Genomic DNA, 27407 nt, shown 5'->3' on the forward strand with positions numbered 1-27407 from the left:
TAAAGAAATCCTGGAGGCACAAAGGGAGAGAATTCTAGGGACAAATTGAGTGCTTATCAAATGCTTTGTGATTGATTGACTACTGAGAAGAAAAGGAAATATTCATCACAAGAAGCAGATGACAATGCTCTGGAAACTTCTGTGATATTTTTTAAAAATATGTACAGAAAATGGAAACAAGGACAGATCATATAGAATGTACACTAATACTCAAAGTGAGGCTGCATAATATTATCCAGGTATATGGGAAAAAGCAAGTTGGGGAGGGGTAGAACATCCTAATATCTACAATTAGCCTGAAAAATTCATTCAGAGATCTCCCAGAGAGTACAGTTGTTCACAGCTCCTCAGGTACCTCAAATCTCAGAGTCCCCTGGAGGAGTGGGCAGACAAAGGATATGTGATGAGCTCGACTTCCTTTTTCCACTGTCAGTCTGAGTCCTGACTCCATCTCTTCTTCCCTTGGTTATTCACCACCTTCTCCTCCTCAAACCTTCTCCTGGATCCTATCTTTTCTTCCTTTAACTGAAATCCTCCTTCAAAGAACTCTAGCGTTACAGAATGGAAGAGATTGAAGGCACTACAGCAGCCACGAGGTAAAGCCCCTACATTGATGGAACATTTGTTCCTCTAGCGCCAACTCCTCATGATGATGCCCCCTTCTCTTCCTCTTGTTTCTCCTTTTCTCCTGTTCTAGTTCTGTGATTCACAGCCTGCATAGGAATATGGTTCAAGTACATGATCAACCTATTCTGAACTACCTGGAAGTATTAAAGCAAAGTTCTTAGATGCCGATCAACCCATGCATGTAATGTTATCATTTCATTCTGAAGCCACTGCATTGTGAAGGAATTAATGATGGCATATTGTTAGGGGTCAGAGCCACATGATTCAGATCTGCGCGATGAACCAAAATTTGAGGTTACTCAGAGCGTTGGGTGAACTGAAAACAAAGGTCACTTTGATGACTATTCAGGAAAACTGATGTATAGTCTGAACCAAAATGAAAAAACTGAAAATGCACCTAAATTAATGTATTTAGTGCCATACCAAAAAAATCATTTTTATAAAGCTCAAAAAAAAAAAATAACAGAATTCATCTAAAATAGTGGAAGATCAAGAATATGAAGGAATCAACGAAAAAATGTGAAGGAAGGTGGCTTTGCCATACCGGATCACAAACTGCATTATAAAGTGGTCATTGTCAAAAACAATTTGGTCCTGACTAAGAAGCAGACTGATGAATCAGTGGAATAGATGAGGTACACAATGCATTATAATACATGACCATAGTAATCTACTGTTTGAAAAACTCAAAGGTCCAAGCTTTTGAGACATGTTCATTATTTGACAAAAATTGCTGGGAAAATCCTAAAACAGTAAGGCAGAGACTAGGTATAGAGCAATATTTCACACCGTATACCAAGGTAAGTTAAGAAGAGTACATTATTTGCACCTAACGGGTGATACATATGCAAATTAGGAGTGCAAGGGAAACTTTACCTTCCAGATCTATGGACAAGGGAAGAATTTAGAATGAAACAAGGCATGGAGAGAAATACAAAATGTAAAATGGATAATTTTGACAAAATAAAATTGAAAAGGTTTTACTCAAACAAATTCAATGAAAACAAAATTAGAAATAAAGCAGAAAGCTAGGGAAAAAAATTATAGCAGGTATCTATGATAAAGGCCTCACTTGTCACATATAAATATAGACAAACGAGTTAAATTTCTAAGAATAGAAGTAATTCCCAAATTGCTAAATGGTCAAAAGATATGAAAAGACAGTTTTAAGATAAAGAAATCAAAGCTTTCCTCAGTCACACAACAAAGTGTTCAAAATCATTACTGATTTGATAAATACAAATTAAAACAATTTTCAGGTTCCATATTAACTTTATTGGATTGGCTAATAAAAAGAAAATAAAAATAAGAAACATTGGAGGGGAAACTAATGCTCTGTTGGTGGAGCTGTGAAGTGATCCGATCATTCTGGAGAGGAATTTATATCTATAGCTAAGAGACTAGGAAACTGTGCGCAGCATTTGATCCTACAATGACACTACTAGGGCAAAATCCAAAAGAGAAAATAGGGGAAAGAAATTGTGCAAAATTATTTATAACAACTTTTTTATGGGTATCTATGAATTGGAAATTAAGGGGATGGCCATCAATTGGCAAATGGGTGAGCAATCTGTGATAGATTGTTGTAATGGAATGTCATTGTCCTATAAGAAATGGCATGTATGATAATTTCATAAAAACAGGAAAAATTTTCACAAATGGATACAAATTGAACAAAACCAGGAGAAAATTGTACACAGTAATAATAACATTGTACAATGAAAAACTGTGAATGACTTGACTTTTCTCAGCAATACAATGATTCAAGAAAATTTGGAAGGACTTATAATAAAAATTGATATCCACATCTAAAGAAAGAACTGACTTTTTAAAATACGGACTATTTTTCTTTAATTTTTGTTCCTTTCTTCCTTCTTCTTTCTTTCATTCAACTTCTTGCACAAAATGTCAAATAGGGGAATATTTTACATGGTTGCACATGTTCGACCTGTATCAGATTTCTTACCATCTCAAGGAGTAGGGGAAAGGGAGACATGGATAGAATTTGAAACTGAAAATTTCCATTAAAAACTAAGTGAGTTAAAAAAATTTTTTTTTGCAGAGGAGGTGCAATTAATATGGTACAGTAAAGGCAAGGAGTGACCTGGGTTCTCCCCCCAAACCCTCTAAATACCTCCAAAAATATAAGCCTAAACAAATTCTAGAGCAGCAAAACATGCAAAAAGATGAAATGAAACAAATTTCCAACCCAAGACAAGTTGGAAAGGAGGGAGAAAAGGTCTGTTTCACCAGAGTAGGAAAAGATAGTAGTCCAGCACAGTTACATCACCACAGACCAAGGTCAGTGAACCTGTAATAGGTCTCGTGGTGACTGAATCAGTGGCAGAAGTGGCAATTTCCAGACCTTTCAGTCCATAGACACCAAAAACCACTTGAAAAGTCACCAGAAAGCCACTGCTGCACCTGGGAGACAGAGGAACACAGTCCAGTGCAGGCCCCATCAGCACAGCCCTGCACTTAATAAGGGAGAAGCTGGTCTTTGGAGCGATTGAATCAGCAGTAGTAGCAGCAGAGTTGCTTCTGAAACTCTCAGTGCACAGACAGTCATGAGTGTCAAACAAGTAGTCAGAAGGAGATTATAGTGGTCTTTGTGCTAGCACTGAGGCAGTAGTCTGCTGCTTTGCCCATACTTAATCTGGGTTGCACCCCTGAGTGACAGTCTCAGGGAAGGGGGAGAACTAGTGTGGCAGAGATTATGGCATCTGTAGAGGAGGTACCCTTGTAACACTTCCAGAAAAGGGTGCTTCTGTTCACTCACAAACCAAAGCAAGGCAAGGATAGAAGTAAATACCTCTCCTGAGATCCTGGCACCTTGGAAGAACTGAAAATTTACAGATCCCTAGAAGTATTGCTGAAAACAGCTGAACAAAACCCCTGAACCTTGGGAAAGTGCACAATCCACCATGAAAACAGAGCCCTATTTCAAGAAACAGTTAAAAGTCTAGCAATTGGCTGGGGAAATGACGAAAAAACAGAAAAAAATCTGCTGATAGAAAGTTACCATTGTGAAAAGGAAAATGAAAACAGACTCAGAAGAAGACAACAAAGTCAAAGCTCCTATATCCGAAGCCTTCAAGAAAAATATGAATTGATATCAGGCCATGGAAGAGCTCAGAAAGGATTTTGATAATCAGGTAAGAGAAGCAGGAAAAAGAAAAATGAGACTTCTGCAAAAAAGTCATACCTCAAAAGGCAGAATTGGCAGATCTCAAATTGTATTATAAAGCTGCAATTATCAAAACCACTTGGTATTGCCTAAGAAACAGCAGGGTAGATAAGTGGAATAATCTAGATACTCAAGACACAGTAGTCAATGAATATACCAATTTATTGTTTGATAAATCCAAGGACCCCAGCTTCTGGGATAAGAACTCATTGTTTGACAAAAATTGCTGGGAAAAGTGGATAACAGTGTGGCAGAAACTATAGATAGACCAATGCCTGACACCGTACACAAGAATAAAGTCCAAACGGGTACATGATATAGGTATAAGGATTGATACAGTGGACAAATTGGTGGAGCAAAGAATAGGATATATATCAGATTTGTGGAGACTGGAAAAATTTTTGACTAAAGAAGAAATAGAACGCATTTTGAAGTGCAAGATGGATAATTTTGATTACATTAAATTGAAAAGTTTTTGCACAACGAAACCCAGTGCAACCAAGATTCAGAGGCATGCAGAAAACTGGGAAAGAATTTTTGCAGTTAGTGTCTGTGATAAAGGCGTCATTTCTAAAATATATGGAGAATTGAGCCAAATGTACAAAAATACAAGTCATTCCCCAATTGATAAATGGTCAAAGGATATGAACAAGTAGTTTTCAGAGGAAGAAATTAAAGATATCTATAGTTACATTTAAAAAATGCTCTAAATCAATATCTATTAGAGAGATGCAAAGCAAAACAACTCTGAGGTACCACATCACACCTATCAGGTTGGTAAACATGATAGAACAGGAAGATGATAAATGTTGGAAGGTATGTTGGAGAGTTGGAACAATAAATCATTGTTAGTGGAGCTATGAGCTGAGCCAACCATTCTGAAGAGCAATTTGGAACTATGCCCAAAGGGCTACAAAAATATGCGTACCCTTTGACTCAGCAATACCGCTTCTAGGACTGTATCTCCCAGAGATCATAAAATTGGGAAAGCTCCCACATGTACAAACATATTTATAGCAGCTCCCTTTGTGGTGGCCAAAAACTGGAAGTCAAGGGGATGCCCATCAATTGGAGAATGGCTGAATAAATTATGGTATATGAATGTAATGAAATACTATTGCACTATAAGAAGTGATGAACAGGAAGACTGCAGAGAGGCTTGGATAGGTTTATATGATCTGATGCAGAGGGAAGGGAGCAGAATCAGGGGAACTTTGTGCACAGCAAGGACCACAGTGTGAGAGCTTTTTTCTGGTAGACTTGGAACTTCATTACAGTACAAGGCCTTGAAAAGATTCCCAATGGTCTTTTAAGGCAAAATGCCTTCCATATTCAGAGAAAGAGCTATGGTATTCAATAGTAGAAGGTAGCAGACCGCTTTCTTTTGTGTTACGTTTTGGTTTGTTATATGATTTCTTCCATTCATTTTAATTCTTCTACACAGCATGACTATAGTGAAAATGTTTTTTAATAGCAATGTATGTATAGAACTCATATAAAATTGTATGCCATCTCGGGGAGGGAGGAGGAAGGAGGGGAAAAAATCTAAGTTATATGGTAGTGATTGTAGAACACTGAAAATAAATAAAATGAATTTTAAAAAATTTAAAAAGAGAAGCAGAATTGGTCAAATGAAAAAGTAGATCCAAAACATCTCTGGAGAAAACAATTCGTTAAAGATCAGAGTGGAGCAAATGGAAGCTATGATTTTATGAGATGCTAAGAAACAATAAAAGAAAACCAAAAGAAATGAAAAATAAACGACAAAATATGGAGGAACAAAGAAAAAAATAGAAAAACAACTGACCAAGAAAATAAATGCAGGAAAGATGACTTTAAAATTCTTAAATACCTGAAAGTCTTGATAGAAAAAGCAGCCTAGCCATCATTTTTAAAGAAATTGTCAGGGAAAACTACGCTGATAAATTAGAAGAAGGTATTAAAAGAAACCACTGGTCAGCTCTAAAAAGATATCCCCAAAGGAAAACTGCCCGAACATGATAGCCAACATCCAGAATTCCCAGAACAAGGCGAAAATGTTGCAGGCAACCTGAATTCAAGCATGGTGGATCCACAGTCAGGATAACACAATATTTAGCAGCTTTTACATTAAAGGATAAGGAGACTTGGAATATTACATTCTGGATATCAGAGAAGACAGGAAGAGAATCAAGAATCTCCTACCGAGCAATACTGAGTATAATCCTTTGGGTGGGAAGGAGAATTCAAAGAGACAGAGGATGTTCAGTTATTCTTGATGAAAAGACTAGAGCTGAACAGAAAATTTGGATTTCAAATACAAGACTGAAGGGAAGCATAAGACTATAAACAGGAAAGGGAAATCATAAGCAAACTAATAATGTTAAAAATGAATATATTTCTACATAGGAAGATGATATTTGTAGTTCATGTGAAGTGGATGTTATCCTCGCCCTCCCCCCCCCCCCCCGAGCCCTGGGTTCAGAAATGTCTGTTGAGTTTCTAGGCAGCGTTGGGCCAAGCCACTTTCTTTTGTGCCCCCTTACCTAGCAGCGCCTAGTAGCCCCCACTCTCTGTTGTAGCAGGCACTCTCTGTTGTGCCCCTTTGCCTAGGCAGCCACTCTCTGTTGTGCCCCTTTGCCTAGGAGCCCACTCTGTTTTGCCCCCTTGCCTAGCAGCAACTTGGAGATATGTTTGCTGTCAAGGCTGTACTGGGAAGTGCCGAAATACTTAAAAGGCACGCACACACCTTGTTTGGGGCTGCCTCCTCTGGGTTTCCATGAGACAGCCAGTGGTTAATAAAGACGCTCCCAAATTTTCAGTTGACTCTTGCCTGTGCTTTGTCTCGGTCCGTCCATTTCACATGCAATGTTTCTTATTATTAGGGTAGTTAGTAGGAATATATATAGACAGAGGGCACAAGTGTGAGCTGAATATGGTGGATGATATGTAAAAAGTTAAATTAAGGGATGAGACAGAAATGCAAGGGAAGAAAGAGGAAGGAAGAAGTGGAATGGGGTGTAAGAGTAATTTAAAATGGAAAAGTTTTTCTATTTAATTAATAGGTTCATATGCTCTGCTTTCATCCCCTGGAAGCCTAGATCACATGTGGTGGGAGGAGCTTGCTGAAGGGGTGGAACAGAAAGCATGGGGAAGAACCAGGAGGAAAGAAGTAAGTGGGATCAGGTCAGAGGGGAAAGAATACAGGCCAACTGACACAGGCCCAAATGACACATTGTGACAGTTGACAATTGAGAAATCCCTGGCTGGGGGAGGGGAGGTTTGAGAACGACTTTACCTTTTGCAAAGAAGTTTATTAACTTCTTGTTCAACATGACGAAATTCGCTTTCTGGTTCTGGGATTTGACTTTCTAGTGCTTAAGTAAATGTTTTTCCTCCTCCTTGTATATGGAGAATCCTTTATTTTTTTTGTTTGAGAACTACACTGTCATGATCAACACCAGCGCTGTGAATATTATCGTGGCGATATGTTTGACATCACAAACAGGATCGCTAAGTCCCTATTTGGAGTCAGAAATGATTTAGAGGAAGACATTAATATAGTAGGATGGGAGAATTTTCTGTTTTCCTCACTAGCAAGGGAGTGGGCTGAAAGTACTGAACTGGACCTTGTGAAAACTGGGAGGAGAGGTTACAGTAGGGGGAACCTGGAGATTTGGAAAGATACTTGCAAAGAATACCAATAAGACTAGGGAATGAGTTGGCAGGAATAAGTAGTAGAAGCTGGATATTACTAACAGCTTAACATATTATGTGTAGAAACAGGGATCAGCTGCTTGAGGAAAAAAATCAGATAGAAAAAAGAGTACAAGAACAGTTTTGCGGGGTCTCAGGAAGAAGGAAAGGCTGCTGATTTCACTCAGAAAAAGCTGAAGGCTAACAAAAGTAATTCACATCTGATCTTTGTACAAACCCAGCCTAGTTGCTACAGTGGCAAAGGAAGTGAAATAATTTTAAAGGAAGAAGTTTCTCATTCAGAAGTATGCCCAATAGTGACACAGAAACAGGGGAACTAAGAAGGTAACCGTGTTTAGGGAAATAATTGAGGATTTTACTCAGCCGGAAGTCACAGAAATTTTGAGTACATTCACCCAAAGGACGGAAGAATCGTTAATATCTTGGATGGTGAGAACCAGTGATGAAGGAGTTGGAAGAATAGCTACTGATTCCATAGAGTGCGTGAAATTGATAAGTATTAGTTACAATCCTTTTGTACACAAACTTTTAGAGATTACAATATTCAAGGAGGTAGCAATACAATTAATCTGTTATCTTTGGCTGCAGAAGGCTGCAATAGGCAGTATCCTACTGACTCTATGTGCCCTAGTGGAGATGGACCCTGGTATTTACTTAGGGACTGTATAAGAAAGTTGAAGTAATGAAGACTGCCATAATGATCAGAAATGCAGCTGCATACTATGATATGCTTTTTTCAGTTTACCATAGCAATATAACAGTGAAAATGGCTCCTCCTACTTACAAGCACTTGATTTTAACTCTAACAATTGAGGAAATAGGGCACCCTCTTCAGAGGTGGTGGACAAGATGTCACAGTTAGGTGACTTAGGAGACTGAGAAAAAGACAATATTGTTAGAGAGAGAAGAGTAAATAGCCAGTGGATTCAAAATCAGAAAAAAATGACAAGGAGAGAATTGCTTACTGCTCTACTGAGATCAGGGGTAGATTGTAGAAGCATAGATGGTATTCCAACTCATGAACTATGAAGAATGTACCGAGAAAAGGGAGTTGATACTAGATGAAATAGGAAAGTAAGAATTAAACATATAGAAGCTGCTGAACCCTTGTATCCCATTTGTAGCACCTTCAGGGAGAATAGGAAGTTGGCCAAACCCCAGCTCAGATTACATTTAGCAGCTCGAGGAATGCATGTGTTGACTGGAGTGATTTATTCTAACTATCAAGGAGAAATTATTGTAACTTTCCAAAATTTAGATGATGGACCCGAATGGAGCAGGTGTATTTAGAAGACCCTCAGGGAGTAGAACAGGTATATTTAGTGAACACCTCTCAGGGGTCACTTTTGTCAGCTCCGTTTTTCTCACCGAATCCTGAGAAACCAAACAATAGAGATTCTGGTTTTTTTCTTAAAATTCTTTTTGTCCTACGAGATAGTCCTTGACAGAGACTACCTCTACTCACTTCCTTATCTCCTTTCCTAGACATTACTCAATGCTACATGACAGTCCTTCAACAGAAGTTGCTCGCTCCCTTACTCCCCCTTTTCTAAAAGCTACTCTTGTATACTTCTTCCTTGTTGTTGCGGTAGGTTTTCCATGGATAGATTGTACCTTAAAGGATCAGCCAATGGACTAAGAGGAAGGGGGTTAGGGTGGCGGCATTGTGCTCAGGGTCTATAAAAACTGCTGTGCAGGGCACACCCTGACCCTCCTCAGTCTTTGCCATCTTGAGCACAGGCGGGAGTGCCCTTTCTCGAGAAATCTGAATAAATATCTTTCCTCTTTACTTCTTTGATCAAGCCTAATTTTATTCAGGGAGTCATCCCACACAATTTTGGTGAGTTGGCCAGGAAACTTTCCTTTTCCTCGGAGTTTCTCTGATAGCAAGTAGGAGGCAGACACCACACCCGGTTTCCTGGTGGCTCGCAAGCCTGGTGCCTGGGGAATCCTCCCTGAGAAAAGAAAGTCCCTAAAAGAGTCCTTCACCCAGCAAAAACGAAATAGCGCAGCTCCAGAGATAGGAAAGATCAAGGCCACCAGATAAGAGTAAAACCAAGTCGGTATCGTGAGTTTGTGCACACAAAACCCCCCAGATAAGCCAGATCTGTGAGATTTGGCACTCTAAGTGGTTAGAGTCCGTAAAACTTCCTAGTCAACACCACTGAGCTCCTGGATAAGCCTCCCACCTAAGAGGTTAGAGTCCATAAAGTTTGGATAGGAATAGCCCTAAACTCCCACTTAAATGGTTAGAGTCCATAAAGATGGAGAAGACTAACTAAGGAGAGTGGTGGCAAGTTACCTGATGTGCAGGCTGATCGTCCTCTTGGGTCTCAACTTAGTAATTGGAATGAACTACCAAGTATAAGGGACAAGATAAGAAGAAAATGATTAAGTATTGTTGTTTAGTTTGGGCAGGTACTCAGCTTGGAGGAAATGTCTTCTGGCCAAAGGAAGAATCCTCCAAGGACTGGGACTGCCAAAAATTTATACCTATATGTACACTCTTGTTTTGTTCAATGTTTTGTCTGTATATGTTTTGTTGATATTTCTGTGTGAATGAAAGTCTGTGTCTCTATTTTATCTGACACTTTGTAAGGTTGTAAATTTAACCAGACAGCCAGCAAGAGCAGAAAGGCTGAGCTGGACTGTCCTTGATGGAGGGACAGGCAGGGAAGGAATTCAGCTTTTTCTCTCAGACCAAAGAAAGGCAGGCTAATCAGCACCTAACCATTTCCTCCCTTACCCAAAGGAGAAATTTGTGTGTAATGGGACACAACAGAAAGGTAATTGAATTCGTTCTGATCGTATTTGTAATTATGAAGAGGTGAAATGTGTCACTCTTAATTTAATGTTTAACATAGGGTATAATTTATGAAAGTCTGGTGGAAGTAAGTTGAAGATCAGCAAAGAAAAACATGTCACGCAGGCAACTTAGAAAAAGTGCTGAGAGTTTTAAATTTAGGTTTAATAAGGTCTTGAAGTTAAAGTTGGTACTTTATGTTCAAATTGGGTCAGTATAGCTGATACCAGACAATGGGTTTTAAATGGCAAAAATAAATAAATAATAATAAGAAGTTTTCTGGGGTTTTTTTAAGTGATTACATTAGGATAAGAAAATGGGTTTTTCTTTTATTTTATTTTGCAGAGGGGGAGGGTAAGAAATGTTACTTTCTTGAAAGTAAATTGATAGACATTTAACTCGCTCTAGTTTTTCAGGTTTGGGGTATGACAAAATTGTTAGGCATTTTATTTTTATTTGGAATATAAAGGAGAATAAAGGTAGTCTGAGTAAAAGCAAAGAAGAAAAAATAATGGTGTAAAAAACCAGGAGATGGGAGAACAACAAGCTCATGCGCTTTCAGTCACACCCATCCCCTTATCAGTTCAGAAGATTTGGGTATGCTGAGAAAACCAAAATTTGTGATTTGATTGGAAAACTGACAGAAAATTATTGTGTTTGGTTTTGGTTGTTGTTCTTCATCTTCGAAGAGTACCAAAATGACACCACCATTGTAAACTGAAAGTTCAGTGTGTGTGAATGTGGCTGATGAAACCAATACGAGCTTGGAATGCTCTACCGCAGGTTGGGCACAGAGAGTCTATGTAAATATTTGGGGTGGATATCTCAAATTTGGGCATCCTGAGTTTACTTTGTGCTTTCTCAATTCTGCTTTGCTCAAAGAGCACAGTACCCTTTCTGATGTGGGCACACCATACTGAGCGGTCCTGTGCCAGTATCTCCAGTGTTGGGCAGTCAAATCCAAAGTTCTTCAGAGAGAGACCTCGAGAGTGCCCTTGTATCATTTCTTCTGGTCAACATATGATCACCTGCCCCTTGCAAGCATATATTTTGCATTCGAAGAACATGGCCAGCCCATCAGAGCTGTGCTCTCTGAAGCAGAGGTTGAATACTCGGCAGTTCAGCTCGAGCAAGGACTTCAGTGTCTGGTACCTTATCCTGCCAGGTGATCTTCAGAATATTCCTAAGACATTTCAAATGGAAGTGATCTAGTTTCCTGGCATGGCACGGGTAGACTGTTCATGTTTCACAGGCATACAACAATGAAGTCAGCACAACGGCTCTGTAGACCTTTAATGTGGTAGTTAGTCTAATACCTCTTCTCTCCCAAACTTTTCTTCAGTGCCTCCCAAGGAGTGATCTAGCTCTAGCAATGCGTGCATCAATCTTATTGTCAGTGTGTACATCCCTGGAAAGTACACTACCAAGGTAAGTGAACTTATCCACAGCAGTCAAAACATCTCCATTTCTTGTAACTGATGGTTCCACGTATGGATGGTGTGGTGGTAGCCGATGCAGCACCTATGTTTTTTGGTGTTAATTATTAGTAAATTTAGTGTTAATTATTAGGCCAAAATTAGCACAGGCAGCAGAGAATGTGATTGGCAATTGTGAAAATTAAATGAATTATTGTTTCCAAGTTCCCTGCTTGGAGGGTAAGTCAAGTCCACCTTGTCAATATTGCTTCAGAATGAATAAGATCTCTTTTTACCAAGGCTAAAGACAGTTAACTTAAGCACATTAGAGGCTAACATAATTTTTAACTTTTTCAGATAGGGAAAAAGGTTTTTTACTCTATCTGATCAGGTGATAGAGTGTGCCCATGTGGTGGGAAAGAGATGAGTTATTGTGCAAAGTGATGTGAAAATGCATTCCCCTGAATGGGTTAATGTCTTTTTTTAAGTTTTAAGTAAACTTAAACAGATTTAAATTTTTAAGGAAATCTAAATGTTGTTATATTAAAAATGGCATTGTTAAATTAATGATGAACAGGGTAAAAAAAAAGCTATTAGAAATTCTGTGCAAGAGTTTCAGTGTTGTAGAATTCCTATTGACAAAATGAAGATCCTAAAAAAACCATATATTTTTATATATGAGTGTGATTTTCAAGCCAGTTCCATCTAAGTATATATTAAGTATGTTAAGAGGTGTAGGGTGTGTTCAAGGAGGACCAGCACTTTTGGAGTATTGGTTGCCGAGACTTTTTCGGGGCTCTTTCCACCTTTGGTGGTCATCTGTTTCACCTAACTTTCACCTGTGTCTCCAGGAAGCTGCACCATGCGCAGCGATCACATCACAGTATACCTTTTTGGCAGACAGGTCAAAAGACGTTGAGGGTAACCAAGGTTTCCCAAACCCATTGGGGAGGTTTGGAGGTGTCTACTACAAGCCTGTGAAGACTTTCCGTGGTGGAATGGGCAGGTGAGAACAATTTGTTCCAGCAGTCATCAAAGAGGCTGATGCAGGTACTGTGGAGAGGTGGAGGAAAAACGAGGAAGAAAAACGAGTGATGCAAGAAAATCATGACAAAGTAGTCAACAGCTGGCTAAAGAAAACCCAAAAAATGCTGATAATACTCCAGAGAAAATATGAGATTTCAATGAAATAGAGAACTTCCAAGCATTTTTGTTGAAAATACCAGAACTGAATAGAAAACTTGACTTTCAAATAAAAGAGTCAAGAGAAACATGAAGAGGTAAACAAGAAAAAGAAGCCATGAGGTATTTATTGAAGCTGAATTGTTTACTTTCCTACATGGAAAGAAGACATTGATAGCACCTGAGACTTTTTTCAATATTAGGGCATTTAGAGGGAATATATATGTATATGTGTGTGTTTGTATATACGTGTACACACACACACATATATATGAATATGTAGATATATATTTATATACATACACATGTGTGCATGTGTGTATACATGTGTGTGTATATATGTGTATATACATACACACACACACACATACACACACACACACATATATATGTAGTCTTCATCAGTAAATGAACATTGCTGTTTCCAACTCTATTCCTCCCCAGGACTCTCAGCTAAGTCTCATAGTCTGTGCCTACTCTAGTATTAATGTCACCCGGAATTATAAGCTTGTCCCCTTTTGGCACATTGATGATAAGGGATTCTAGGTCTTCATACCATACCCCAGTAAACCAATTAGGCAGATGGGACAAACCAGGTTGAGGATAATCAAGGGATTTCAAACCTATTAAAGAGTAAGGGGGTGTCTACCCCAAGCATGTGAAGGCTTCCCCTGGTGGAATGGACATATGCATACATTGTGTTCCAACCGCCATGAAGGCAACTGAAGGAGGTGATGTGGAGCTCTTAAAGCTTCGTTAAACACTGAAGACGCCAAGGTCATCCACTGCATCCTGAGCAAACACCAGCCATCTTGACTCTGTCCTGCCACTGGACTATGATGACTCTGGAGGAAAAAGTGAGGTTGATGACTTCGTGCAAACTCTGTCTCACTTAAATTCAATTTACCAACAAATCAAAAAACATCATCCATAGCATTTCAGTATTATGCCTCAAAGTCCTGTGGTCATAAGCAAGTGATGAAGCAGCATGTGTGGATACACTGGGAACTGTAGTCACAACCTTGCACCCAGACTTGCCAGGCCATATGACCATATCTCACTGGAAGCAACAGTGGGACTTGGCAGCCCCCTGGGTGTCTGGGCAGCCTTGTAAGGATCGGCACTGCTCAGGTCGTGCTGTGAGGAAGGGGCCTAGAAAAGGTGCCCTAAACATGGTCTATTTACCCAACCCTAGTCCGATAACCGCAGCAGGCATGGAATCCCCCCCCACACACAAAATGTATAAAACAAACGAAAACACCTGGAAAGATGATTCCATTCACCATCGGCACATGAAACATGTGCACACTAATAGGCAACACAAAATCCAGTACACCTGAAAGAAGAACTGCTTTTGTTGCAAGAGAACTCAACAGGTATCACTTTCAAATAGCAGCCCTGAGTGAAGCAAGGTTGGCAAATGAAGGCCAGGTTACTGAGGCTGGAGCTGCATTCCTAGAGGGGCGCAGTGAAGAGGAGCACTGTGAAGCTGGCGTGGGTTTTGCAATCAAAACTAGTCTAATCAGCAAGCTGCTATTCCTCCCAAAAGGAGTGAATGACAAGCTCATGACAATGTGACTGCCACGCGCAGGAAAATTCCATGCCACCATCATCAGTTCCTATGCTCCCACCATGACAAAGTCTGATGACGTCAAAGAAAAATTTTATGAAGGCCCAGAGGTCCTTATGGTTAATGTGTCAAAAGAGGAGAAGCTTATAATTCTGAGCGACTTTAATACTAGAGTAGGCTCAAACCACTAGCCTTGGCAGGAAGTCCTAGGGAGGAATGAAGTTGGAAACAGCAATAGCAATGGTCATTTACTGCTGAAGACTTATGCATTGTATGACCTTCTCATCACCAACACTGTCTTTCCTTTACCTAAATGCAATAAAACGTCATGGATGTACCCTTGCAACAAATATTGACATCTAATAGACTATGTGAATGTAAACAGAAGAGAGACAAGATGTGAGAGTGACAAAGGCAATGTTTGGTACAGACTGCTGAACTGATCATAGATTTCTCCTTTCTAAGCTAAATATTTGCATTCATCAAAAGCAAATTGCCCTAAAGGCAAAATGACTACCAGAAGAATTAATGTCAACAAATTAGGGCTCTTCTCTGAGAGTGAACAGTTTGTTGCTGACTTGGAGGGAAAGTTGAGCCAGCACACAGCTGGCAAGAGTGGAGCAGAAAAGGAGTGGGCAGCTTTCAGAGATTTAGTGTACAGCACTGTAGTTGCTCATCTAGGTCAGAACACTCACAAACACTAAGACTGGTTTGATGAAAATGATGGGGAAATTCAGAAGCTACTAAATGAAAAAGGAGAACTACGCAAGATTTACCAGCAGGATAATTCATCCACCTCTAAGAAGGCAGCATTTAATTCCATCAAAGTCAAAGAACAAGGAAAGCTTAGAGAGTTGCAGAATTCCTGGCTCAGTAAGAAGGCAGAAGAAATTCAGTTTTATGCTGATGGTAACAATACAAAGAGCTTTTATGATTGCCTGAAAGCTATTTAGGGATCAAGAACCTATGGCACATCACACCTACTCACTGCTGATGGAGTCCCATTGATTAGTGATAAGGACATGATCCTGGAGAGATGGGCTGAACACTTCCACAGTATGCTTAATAGACCATCATCAATCAATCCTTAGGCCAGTTTACCTCAGGCTGAAATCAATCCCTCTTCAGCTAAACTTCCAAGGCAAGTCAAAATTTCGAGTGCCATTAGGCTTCTCTCATGTGGCAAAGCACTTGGGGCTGACTCTATGCCAGATGAGATCTAGGAGGTAGGGGGACCATTGCTCATAGAAAAACTGACTGAAATTGTCCAGGTAATATGGCAAGAGGAAGTTATTCCCCCAGGAGTTCAAGGATGCCTCCGTTGTTCGTCTCCATAAGGGTAAAGGGAAGGGATTATCCTGCGACAATCACAGGGGGATTTCTCCCTTAGTCATTACTGGCAAAGTTCTTACTAAAGTCCTCCTTAATAGGCTGATCCTTCACCTGGAAGATCGTCATGTACCTGAGAGCCATAGTGGCTTCAGACAGGACTGAGGAACAGTCAACATGGTGTTTGCTGTCCAACAACTCCAGACAAAATACCAGGAGCAGAACAGATGTATGTACACAATGTTTGTAGATCTGACCAAGGCCTTTGACACTGTTAGCAGTGAGGGCTTATGGAAAATGATGTCAAAATTTGGTTGACCAGAGAAGTTCATCAATGTTGTATGTCAATTTCTTGATGGCACATTTGCCTGGTTTCTGGATATTGGACAATGCTCTCGTGCCTTCCCAGTCACCAGGGGAATGAAATAGGGCTGTATCCTTTAGAGGCCCATGAAGAATGGCCCATTTTGGGGACTTTAAAAATAAATATTATCTTATAGTTAGAGTTATACTGTGTGCCTAGAAGGAAAATGGGTAGAAGTTTCCTACATATTGTCCCTTATCGAGCTCTCAGAACATTGTTCTCAGGAGAAATTGTGAGATTCTTACAGTTAGAGCTGCCCCCCCCCCCATTAAAGAGCAATGGGGGTCAACTGGATTTGGCCTTCTCCCCCTCCCCTGGCCCAAGTATGTGTCTTGCTGATGTGTGACCCTCTGCAGCTCCTCCTCCTGAGGAGAAATCCTTTTAGGCCTCAAGTCCCTCTCCCACGGTACTCTCTCGGGAATCTCCCCTGTTGACCCCTATATTTCCTCAGCGAATCTTTCCAGATCCCTTCACCTTGCAGCCTAATCTGATCCAAGCAGCACTCCCCAGTCCCTTCCTCACAAGAATGGAACTTCCTATTCCCACAGTGCCCCCAGGGCTATTCCCCTGAGGGAAGTTCCTACTTCTAGTGGAAAAATTACGGCAAGGAAGTATCTAGGTTCGCATATAGCCACAGCCATGGATAGAGGGTGAAGGGGGATGAGTCGGAATGCAGAAGTCAGTCAGTCGCTGTCTGCACTTGGTAAGACAGCCCATTCTGACATGAAAATGCAATTGATTTCAACTGAAGTTTATTGTTCGTGTTTATGGCTAAAACAATTTGGTTATCACTTATGGAAATTGTAAGTTTGTTGTTTGTAGTTCTAATGTTAAAACCTAAAGTTGGTATACTGTGTGTGTATGTGTGGAAAGGAGGAGTGCTCAGGCTAGTCAAAAAGCACAGCCCCAGCAGCTAAGGAGATTGTATAAAAAACTTGCTTTGGAGGGAATTTGAATATGTGAAGAAATGATCTCCAGTGATTGACTGTTTCTGAGTCTGGTTGTAAAGTAGAGCAGATATCTATTTGGGTTCTTGTTTTTCATCTTTATGCCAGGTTCCTATAATCAAAGCAGATAGTTTAAGATGTAAGCACAAGGCAAGTAGTGCAATCTTACTGTTTTCAATTAATTGGGTAGATGGGTACTTGGGTGTGAATGGGACATTCTTTCTGAATGTTATAGGAATAATTAAGTAAAAGAAAGGAAGCTAAAGTATAAATGACATGTTGTTTCATTGTTCCACAGAGTAAGACTGAGATTTAAAATTAACTGTAACTGTATGAAACTGTTGAGGTTGGGGGTGCTTGTGATCTAAAAATGGTGACATGTGGAGTCCTGGTCAGATGAATTCAATCCAAACCTTCTTTCACCTAAGAAAAGGTCAAAGTTTGTTATCTTATCATCAGAGGAACTTAAGAGAGAGTCCAGAGGTGGCCCAAGGTGGTTCCAGGGATGATCTTGATGGGAGTGGACAGTAACCTGGAGATTTGGATTTATAGAATCCAAGATGGGAAATAGAACAGAGGTTTGGGCATAATGATAAGGAAGAATCTATGGGCCTCTAAAGAGACAGACTAAGTAGAGAAATCTAAGGAGTTTTCAAAGTGAGGTATTTCCAGGGCTCTTTTAGCCAAATGGAACTAAAACTCCTTTGCAGTAAGGGACAAATGTCCCAATTTGGAATATTGTCGTTACCTATTACAAAATGATGTAAAAGCAATTGGTATTAAAACAATTGACTGAATCAAATTACTGAGACTGAATCAGAGACAGCTTTAATTAGGGGGAAAGAATTTGTGTAGCTTAGAGGCAGGTAAACTCTGGTAATATTTGCCATTAATGGAAAATTAAATGTTTCTGTTTTGATTTGAATTCATTTCATGAACATAAGTTGAAGTTAGTGTTTGAAGGTCTATGCGTAGCTCATTCTTTTAGGATGAGCAGGGTTAGAAAGGTAGAGAGAAGCTTGGCAAACATGTAAATTTAGAACAATAACGTGGTTTAAATGATGAATTTGATTTTGATTGTTATCTAATCAGGAATTGGAACATGCAAACAAAGGCATGCAAGCGATTTAAGACTTGCTTCCAAAGATGTTCCTTAGCCAATGAGAGATTATAGTCATATCTGAAACTGATTATTGGAGTTTGCTATGTTAAGATTTTATGGGGTTATTAACAGACCATTCTACTGAGTCTAATTCCAGGTGTGGATAGCAAGAAACCATTGATCCATGATGCCACTGAGCCTGTGAGATGGGGGTATAAACTGCAAAGGTGATCTCATGGGAAGACTGGGGAAAGAACTGTTCAATCTGGGCTAAGGTAGGATTTTCCTGACTCAATTTCCCCACTGACACCTGGTAGACTTTAAGCCTGGCTGAATGCCAGTTGACAATCTACTTCTACCTAGGCTTGACATAAAATTAGGGAGAGGTTCCCCTGAAATATCCTTACTCTTAATGACAATTTCCTATAATCAAAAGTTTTGTAAGGGTAATATCTGATCTATGAAATAGTAGATTGTTGGGAGGGGAACATCTAAGGTTAAGTTCAAAAATTAAGCTATTAGGCTTAGGATTTTAGACCAACAATAATATGTTATAGTCTTTTAATTCTTAGTACTAGTATGGAGACAATCAGATAAAGGGATTGTGAGATTAGCATACGTAGTTATTATGTTGTCTCAGTTGGTTAATGTGAATTTCTTGAACGTGACAATTGACCAAAGTTCCAATTCTGATTTTGTAAGAATGGTAAGTGTATAAAGCTTAGGAATGATCATCTAAAATTATATTGTATTAAGGTCAGTTTTGTAGGAGAGTGGACATCTGGATTTCTACAAGAAAGCAAAGGAAAGAAGATGCTGAGATTCTGTGCTGAAGATGGCTTGAAGAAGCATCACATGACCAGAACTTGGAATTATTTCATGACGTGATATGTACTGTGTTAATAACGACTATTTAGTGTATTTGTCTAAGTACTGGAGTCTGTTATTGATTCCTTTGTGAAATTTCATGAAGGGGACTGCCCCTCGCCCTACTTCCATAATTTGTCAATGCATCAGTCAGACTCCTACTCGAGTGAAGGGACTGGTGCCAACTCCGACCCAGTGGACGGTGGCATCACAATATCCTGGAACCTTAAAATTTGAAGAAGGGGACTGAATCCTTCATGATGGAAAAGACTATTGTGGGTTTATTCTTCCTCTTCATTGTTAAACCTTTTCTTTGTTTTGCTGCAGGTATTTTAAAGTATACCGGAAATGGTGTGAGGAGTGTTTAACTGAAAAATAAATATCTTACCTTTCTTTTAAAAAAAAAAGAGGGATTGAGTGAAACAAGTATATTTAGTGAAGACCCCTCAGGAAGCAGAGTAGCTATATTTAGTGAAAATCTCTCAGGGCCCTTGTGTCAGCTACGTTTGTCTCACCCAGCCCTGAGAAACCGAACAATAGAGATTCTATTTTTTTTTCCTTAGAATTGTTTTTGGGCTATGAGATATTCCTTGACAGAGACTACCTTTATTCACTCCCTTATTTCCTTTCCTAGACCTTACTCAATGTTACGAGACAGTCCTTTAACAGGAGTTGCTCACTCCCTTACTCCCACTTGTTCTAAAAATTACTCTTGTACACTTATTTCTTGTTGCTGGGGTAGATTTTCCGTGGATAGACTGTACTCTAAAGGCTCAGTCAGTGGACTAAGAGGAAGGGGGTTAGGGTGGGGGGATATTGTGGTCAGGGTGTATAAAAGCTGCTGTGCAGTGAACACCCTCTCCCTCCTCAGCCATCGCCATCTTGAGCACAGGCAGAAGTGCCCTTTCTCGAGAAATCTGAACAAATATCTTTCCTTTGTACTCCTTTGGTCAAGACTCTAATTTTTTTAAGTGAGTTGTCCCACATAGACCCATATGGTTTTGTAAAAATGATAGAATATTTCAAGTGGTAATTATTTCTTATGAAACAAGACCACTTGTGACAACTAACCGTCCTCCTGAAATAACGAACAGAAGAACTGAAGAACTGAGTTCTACTCATAGAATAAAATCGGGAGCGAAATTATGGGTAAAACAGGAGCCAGATGATGTTCCAAAGGCAGCGGAAATTATAGCACGTGGGAAACATAATACCATAACTGTTGTTTTTCAGGAGAGGGTGATCACCAAATTGTACCCTTAAGTTATATATTCTACCATGATTGAGACTCCAGAATCACAGCTGAACCTATATCTACCCTGCTTCTGATTATTGTTTCCTTGTTTTGTTTATTTATTTGCTTGTCTTTTGTCTTTTCATCTGTTAAACCTGTGTGCTAGATTTTTTTCCTATAGGCTTAATACCCTCCACCTGCAGATGCCTGATCTTTTAAGAAGAATATCATGTTATATTCATGACATTGATGTGTCATCTCTGGACCTGAATTTGGCCAAACTTCAGATGCCAGCTAAAGAGCTGACCTCTCAAACGGGAACTCTTGAGGCATGGACAGCTCTACCTCTAATCTCAGCAGGAATTAGTAGTGGAAGAAGAGATCTTCGTGCCTTACTCCAAGATTTTGAACCCCATTTCTGGCGGAAAATCAGGGGGTCCTTGTAATACCAGTTGTCCCACCGACCTATGTAATAAATATGAAAGACCTTGGGGCCACATGTAACAATAGTTTAAAATGGAAAAATCTTTCTATTTAATTAATAGGCCCATATAATCTACTTGGATGCCCTGGAAGCCTGGGTCACATATGGTGGGAGGAGCTTGCTGAAGAGGTGTAATGGAAAGGGTAGAGTGGAACCAGGAGAAAATGAATGAGTGGGGTCAGGTCAAAGAGGAAAGAACACAGGCCAAGTGACACAGGTCAACTGACGCACTGTGACAGTTGACATTGAGAAAGCCCTGGCTGGGAGAGCGGAGGTTTGAGAATGACTTTGCCCTCTGCTGTGATCATGTTTATTAACTTCTTTATCACCACGATGTATTTTGTGTTCTGATTCTGAGAGCTGACTTTCTGGTGCTTAAATAAATGGTTTTATTCTGCCTTCTATACAGATAGTCTTTTACATTTTGTGATTGAGAACTACGTTGGAATATTCATAGTCACCACCAATGCTGTGAATATTGCCTTGGCAGTACATGGGGTGAATTATTTCATTTAAAAGAAGCATGAAAAAGTTTTTGCAGTGGAGGAGAAATGGGGATGGTGGAAGGGAATGAATGATCCTTACTCTCCTCAAAATTGGTTGAAAGAGGGAATAACATACACATGCAATTGTGTATAGAAATCTGTCTTAACCTACCAGAAAACAGGAGAGGAAGGAGAAGACTGGGAGTGAGAAAGGAGCACAGATTGGGGGAGTAGGTAGTGAGAGGAAAATATTTTTTAGGAGCGATAGGGTGAAAGGAGAGAGAAAACAGAATAAATAGGGAAGGAAATGATAGGATGTGGGGAAATAAGGTTAGCAATAATATCTCTGAAAAAAGTTTTAAGTAAGTTTCTCTGACAAAGTCTTCCTTTCTTAAGCATATAGAGAAATGAATCAAACTTATAAAAACAAGAGCCACTATCCAATTGATAAATTATCAAAAGATTTATCTTTGTAATATGAAAAAGTACTCTAACTCACCATCAATAGGCAGCATGCAAATTAGAACTAATCCAACGATTTTACAGGGCAATTTGGAATATACAAAGGGATATAATCCAAGCATACCCTTTGACATAGCAATACCACTAATAGGTCTGTATCCCCAAAGAGAAATAAAGCAAAAAGGGAAAGGATCTATATGAACAAAAATATTTATAGAAAGAGGGGGAAAACCATCAAACCCTATAGATATGACCTGAATAACATCACTTATGAATACAAATTGTGGGGTATGAATAGATTTAAGGGACTGGATCTAGGAGATACAATGCCTGAAGATCTATAGACAAAAAAATAGTGTCCAGAATGCAGCAATAACAAAAAAAATATTCTAAAGAAAAAGAAGGGCAAAAATGCAAAACGACTGTCTAATGAGGTTTTACAAATAGCTGAGGAAAGAAAGAAAAGAGGAAAAGAAAGAAGAAAGTGAGAAATATACCCAACTGAATGCAGAATTTCTGTGAATTGCAGGGAGATATAAGATTTTTCTCACATGAGCAATGCAAGGAAAGAGAAGAAAACAATAGAGTGGCTAAAAAAGAGATCTTTTAAAGAAACACCGAGCTATCAACGGACAGTTTTATGTTAAAATGGGCAAGACAAAAAACAAAAACAGTAGGATGTAAGTAAGGTGGCATGGATCCAATTCACAAGACCCTAGGATCAATCGCCATAGAAAATTTCACAGTCCTTGTCTATCATTATGTAGCCAAAATAAAATCAAACATTTGATTTTAACCTGTAAACACCCCCACAGTGCACTCCACGACCTCATTGTTAACATGTTCCCTTCTTTGTCTGTTTCTTTATAAATCAAATGAACGTTGGTCAGTGATTGTGGAATGTGAAAGCAGAAACTTTGTCTCAATACATCACCACTGAGAACTCGGGGCATGTCATAGTGGTGGATGCTACTATTCTTATCAGCCCCTGTGAGAATAATTAGACAGGTGCTGTAGGAACTCAGCTCCCCTATCTCCTCCCAACTTGCTACCATTGCTAAAAATAAAGTAAATTAACTTTATTCCACTGCTGTCTTTCTTTCTCCTTGGGTTCAGAGTAAACCTGCCAGAAGTTGGAGCCCAGGAGCTCCTGTGTTATATAGGAATTTAATCCACGCAGAAGAGATTAAGGATAGGTGTCAGGATTCAAGAAAAAAAAAGAAGTAGAGAAGAAAGATCTTAACTTGACCAAAAAGCAAGATTCTGTGATTACTGATCTAGAACTTGACAATCTCGAAAATGATAACAAGTGGGTCGTGCTAAAAAAGATAAGGGTAGCGATACTATTTTCACTTTTTTTTCTTTATTATGGTCTTTCCCTTTTGTTCTGATTCACCCTTCATAATATGACTAATGTGGAAATATGTTTAATGTGATTTACAAGTTATGCTCTACATGAAATTGCTTGCCGTCTTCGGGTGGGTAGTAGGGAGGGAGGGAAAGAGGAAAATATTGGAACTCAACGTCCTATAAAAGTGAATGTTGAAAGTTATCTTTACATTTGTTTGGAAAAAATTAAATACTACAACATGGGGAAAATTTTTAAAAAAATAAAAATCAGGCTAGTGAGGTAATGGAATTGCAGTCTGAACTATTTAAAATCCTAAAAAATGAAGCTGTTAAAATGCTGCCCTCAATATGCCAGCAAATTTGCAAAATTCAACATGGCTGCTAGGTTGGAAAAGATCAATTTACATCACAATCCTGAAGAAGGTCAGTGCCAAGGAATGTTCTAATCACCAAACAATTGCACTCATTTCACACGCCAGTAAGGTAATGCTTCAGATTCCACAAGATTCACTCCAGCAGTATCTGAACTGAGAATTACCAGAAGAGCAGGCTATTATTCAACAAGACAGAGAAACTAATGATCAAATTGCCAGCATTCACTGAATTACGGAGAAAGCAAGGGAGTTCCATAAAAACATCTACTTATTCTTCATTCAGTATTCTAAAGGCTCTGACTGTGTGAATCACAACAAAATGTGGCAAGTCCTCAAAGAGATGAGATTACCAGATCATCTTACTTGTCTCCTGAAGAACCTGTATGTAGGCCAAGAAGCCACAGTTAGAAGTGTACATTGAACAAATGATTGGTTTAAGACTGGAAAAGTAGTATGATAATGCTATATCTTATCACCTTATTTATTTAACTCATGTTTTGAGGACATCATGTGAAATATCTAGTTAGATGAACTGAAAGCTGGAAGAGTTAAGGTTGTTGGAAAAGATATGAAATCTCCTAAATGTAGACAATACTTCTCAGATTGAAGAAAGTGAAGAGTAATTAAGAAACATCTTGATAAGTGAAAAGTGAAAGATATAAAAGGTGGCTTGAAGCTCAAAATAATAAGGTCTTGACAACAGATTCCATCGCTTCCTGACAAATAGAGGAAAAAATGAAAGCAGTGTCTGATTTTATGTTCTTAAACTCGAAGATCATGGCAGACAGAGACACTGGCTTCTTGGAAGGAAAACTATGGCAAATTCCAACAGCATACTAAAAAGTAGAGACATCACCTTGAGAACAAGGGACTGTATAATCAAAGCTATGGTTTTTCCAGTTGCAGTGTATGGCTATGAGATTTGGAGTATAAAAAGGTGAGTGCTGAAGAATCAATACTTTTGAAATGTGGTGCTAAACAAAACTTTGAGAGTCATCCTTGACTTTTTAGAGTCACATCACTCAACAGTTAAAATAATCCAGGCTATTCACTACAAGGTCAAATACTGAAAATGACGTTTAAATGCTTTGACCATGTAATGAGAACATGGAATTTATGGGAAAAGAACTTGATGTTTGGAATCATTGAAGGAAAAGGAAAAGGGAATAGCAGAGGATCAGATGTATAGATAATATCATGGAAAGAATGAACATGAATTTGGAAGGCTTCAAAAAATAGTGGAGGATAGATAATAGCATGTCATTGTCCATGTGGTTATGAAAAGGCCAGCATGACTGCGTGGCTGAAAAACAAATGAGAAGTCTCAAGATTGGTATTATATCTTACAGGAAAAGGGATAAGGATGAAGACATAACAATGAAGAAGGAGGAAGAGGAGGAGGAGAAGGAAGAGGAAGAGGAGGAGGAGGAAGAGGAGAGAGAGGAGGAGAGAGTCTAATGAGAAAACTGATCAAGAAATTGAACTGAAGAAAGACTAAAACTCAGCAGTAGATGAGTAACGTTGAAGCTGTGTGGATGTAGCCTGGAGGATTCCTGTGTTGAAACAGCCTCAATAAAATCTTAGTCACCTAGGCATTTTTTGTCTTTCTTGGTAGAATCAAGTAAACGATTTTTGTTAATGAAAAAAATTAAGACTGAAGAAACAAATGAGGACCTTGTTGAATTCTAGTAAGTATTTTAATAGCACGATTTCCCACCCTATATGTAAAGCACAGAACATCCCCTGAAGCATGTCCATTTTGAAATCATATTGCTCTTGAGAAGTCATGTAGCCTTTAGACTGTTGCTTTGCATATTATCCAGACTGTCCACTGAGATCAATATTGGATTTAAAAATAGATTTTCTAAAGAATTGAACACAGTATTTTTCAATCAGGAGTTAAAATTGGCTATATCTGCTTACACTAGCAACATTATCATTCCTTCGTTATAAGAATGACGTGATTTATACTAACTAGCAGACATAATGTATTTTAATATTTCATTGGAGAAGAGACTAGCATATGCTTAAGAATTTTCTGGAACGGAGGACAGAGTTAAGATATCAGAGTAGAAGTAAAGACTTGCTACACATGTCCCCTCTAACTCAATGAAATATCTGTAAAAAAAAAAAAAAAACTCTAAGCAAATTCTGGAGCTGCAGAACTCACAGAATGATGGAGTGAAGAAAATCTCGAGCCCAAGACAACCTGAAAGACTGATGGGAAGTGTCTATCCCAGCACACTGGGAACAGAGCACACCCAATGCAGGGCATGGCAGCACAGACAGTACCTGACAGGGATCAGGGGAATGAATCTCTGGCACCTGTGGCAGCTTCCAGATTTCACAAACCCAAAATGCCAAGTGCAAATTTGAAGGTCACTGGAAAATAACCTGTTGGATCTGTGTGAGAGAGTATTGTAGTCTGGTCCCAGCCTCAGAGGGGGTGGAGGACCCGTGACTGTCACAGTAGGTGCAGAGCAGGAGCTGTTTTTGGAGCTCTAGTACCACATATTGCAGAGGGATTGAGAAGCTGACAGTACACGTTCTCATACCCACTGGAAGCAGAGAACTACCTCGAGGAAGAGCTCAAAAGTCAAGTAAATGCCTGGGGAAATGAGCAAAAATTGGAAAAAAGATTCAGACTACAGGAACTTACTTTGGTGACAGAGAAGACCAAAATATACAAACATCAGAAGGCAAGAAAGTCAAAGGTGTGAAACTATCTGCCAGATGAGCCAAGGCACACCAAAAGGTGGCAATCCCTAGTCTTCATTTATTTCCCATATAAAGTCCCTTTGTTGTCTGAGATATGAGCCCTGGAAGGTAAAGGAATAGCTTAAAGCTCATGTTTTCGACTCTCCCTCCCTTTCTCTTGTTTCCACACCCTGCTCCTTAGCTGACTTGGGCAGGTCAATACAAAGACATTTTTGTTCTGAACCTCAAATTCATCCTATATTCTTTTAATAGGTTCCACGTTGTGAAATCTGGAACCGAGAGAGATTCCCTTCCAAAACATGAATTTGCTGGCATTCTCCCAGCAAGAACATCTCATCTGATTTTCTAAGTGGCCTCTCCCAGACCCTTCTCACTGTTGCTCCTGTTCCTGCTTCCTTACCTTTGCCCATGTTGCATACACCACATCCCTTTTGAGTACCAAAGGTCAGTGTTGGCTCATTGAGAAGCTTTGGAAGCTGGGGTGCCTGGGATAAGAATGGTTAAGGCCAAGAAATCTGAATCCTAAGTTCTCCTTTGATAATGCAAAGTTGGAAAAGATAAAAATTTGCAGGTCCCTGGAAGTATTTCTGAAAGTAGCTACGTAGAACACCTGAAGCACTGGACAGCACACCACCACCATCTTCCCTAGAAGCAGAGAACTACCTGGACAAAGAGCTCAAAAATCTAGCAGTGATTGGGAAAATGAGCAAACAGAACAAAAAATGTTGAGCTATAAAATCATTCTGTGGTAAGAAAGATTAAAATATACAGCCAGAAGAACACAACAAAGTCAAAGCTCCTACATCCAAAGGCTCCAAGAAAAATATGAACTGGTGATAGGCCATGGAGGAGGCCAAAATAGATTTTGAGAATCAAATAAAAAAACTAGAGGAAATATTGGGAAAAGAAATGGGAAGAAAATCAGGAAAAAAGAGTCAACTGCTTATTAAAGGGGATCCAAAAATGCTGAAGAAAATAACACCTTAAAAAATAGACTAACCCAAGTGGCAAAAGAGACCCAAGTAGCCAATGAGGAGAAAATTGTCTTAAAAAGCAGAATAGACCAAATGGAAAAAGACGTTCAAAAGCTCACTGACGAAAATAAATCCTCAAAAATTAGCACGAAGCGGTTGGGAGTAAATGACGCTATGAGAAACTAAGAAATTAAAAAACAAAACCAAAAGAATGAAAAAATAGAAGACCATGTGAAA

At 39.2% G+C, this 27407-nt stretch overlaps 1 protein-coding gene and 1 long non-coding RNA gene across 2 annotated transcripts in view; one reads left to right on the plus strand and one right to left on the minus strand.

Moving 5' to 3' along the window:
• Nucleotides 1-13009: 13009 nt before the first annotated feature.
• Nucleotides 13010-27407, minus strand: part of LOC140508093 (sulfotransferase 2A1-like) — a 42231-nt gene continuing 27833 nt past the window's right edge. Inside the window, exon 8 of the mRNA XM_072615849.1 lies at nucleotides 13010-13755. Coding sequence (XP_072471950.1) covers nucleotides 13745-13755 — 11 coding nt within the window. The 3' untranslated portion in view covers nucleotides 13010-13744. The remainder of the gene's footprint in view (nucleotides 13756-27407) is intronic.
• The window catches only part of LOC140508122 (uncharacterized), a 125811-nt gene continuing 116647 nt past the window's right edge, over nucleotides 18244-27407 (plus strand). Inside the window, exon 1 of the long non-coding RNA XR_011968303.1 lies at nucleotides 18244-18497. This is a non-coding gene — a long non-coding RNA (uncharacterized lncRNA). The remainder of the gene's footprint in view (nucleotides 18498-27407) is intronic.

This window comes from Notamacropus eugenii, chromosome 5 (assembly GCF_028372415.1).
Source record: "Notamacropus eugenii isolate mMacEug1 chromosome 5, mMacEug1.pri_v2, whole genome shotgun sequence".
NCBI classification, from domain to species: domain Eukaryota; kingdom Metazoa; phylum Chordata; class Mammalia; order Diprotodontia; family Macropodidae; genus Notamacropus; species Notamacropus eugenii.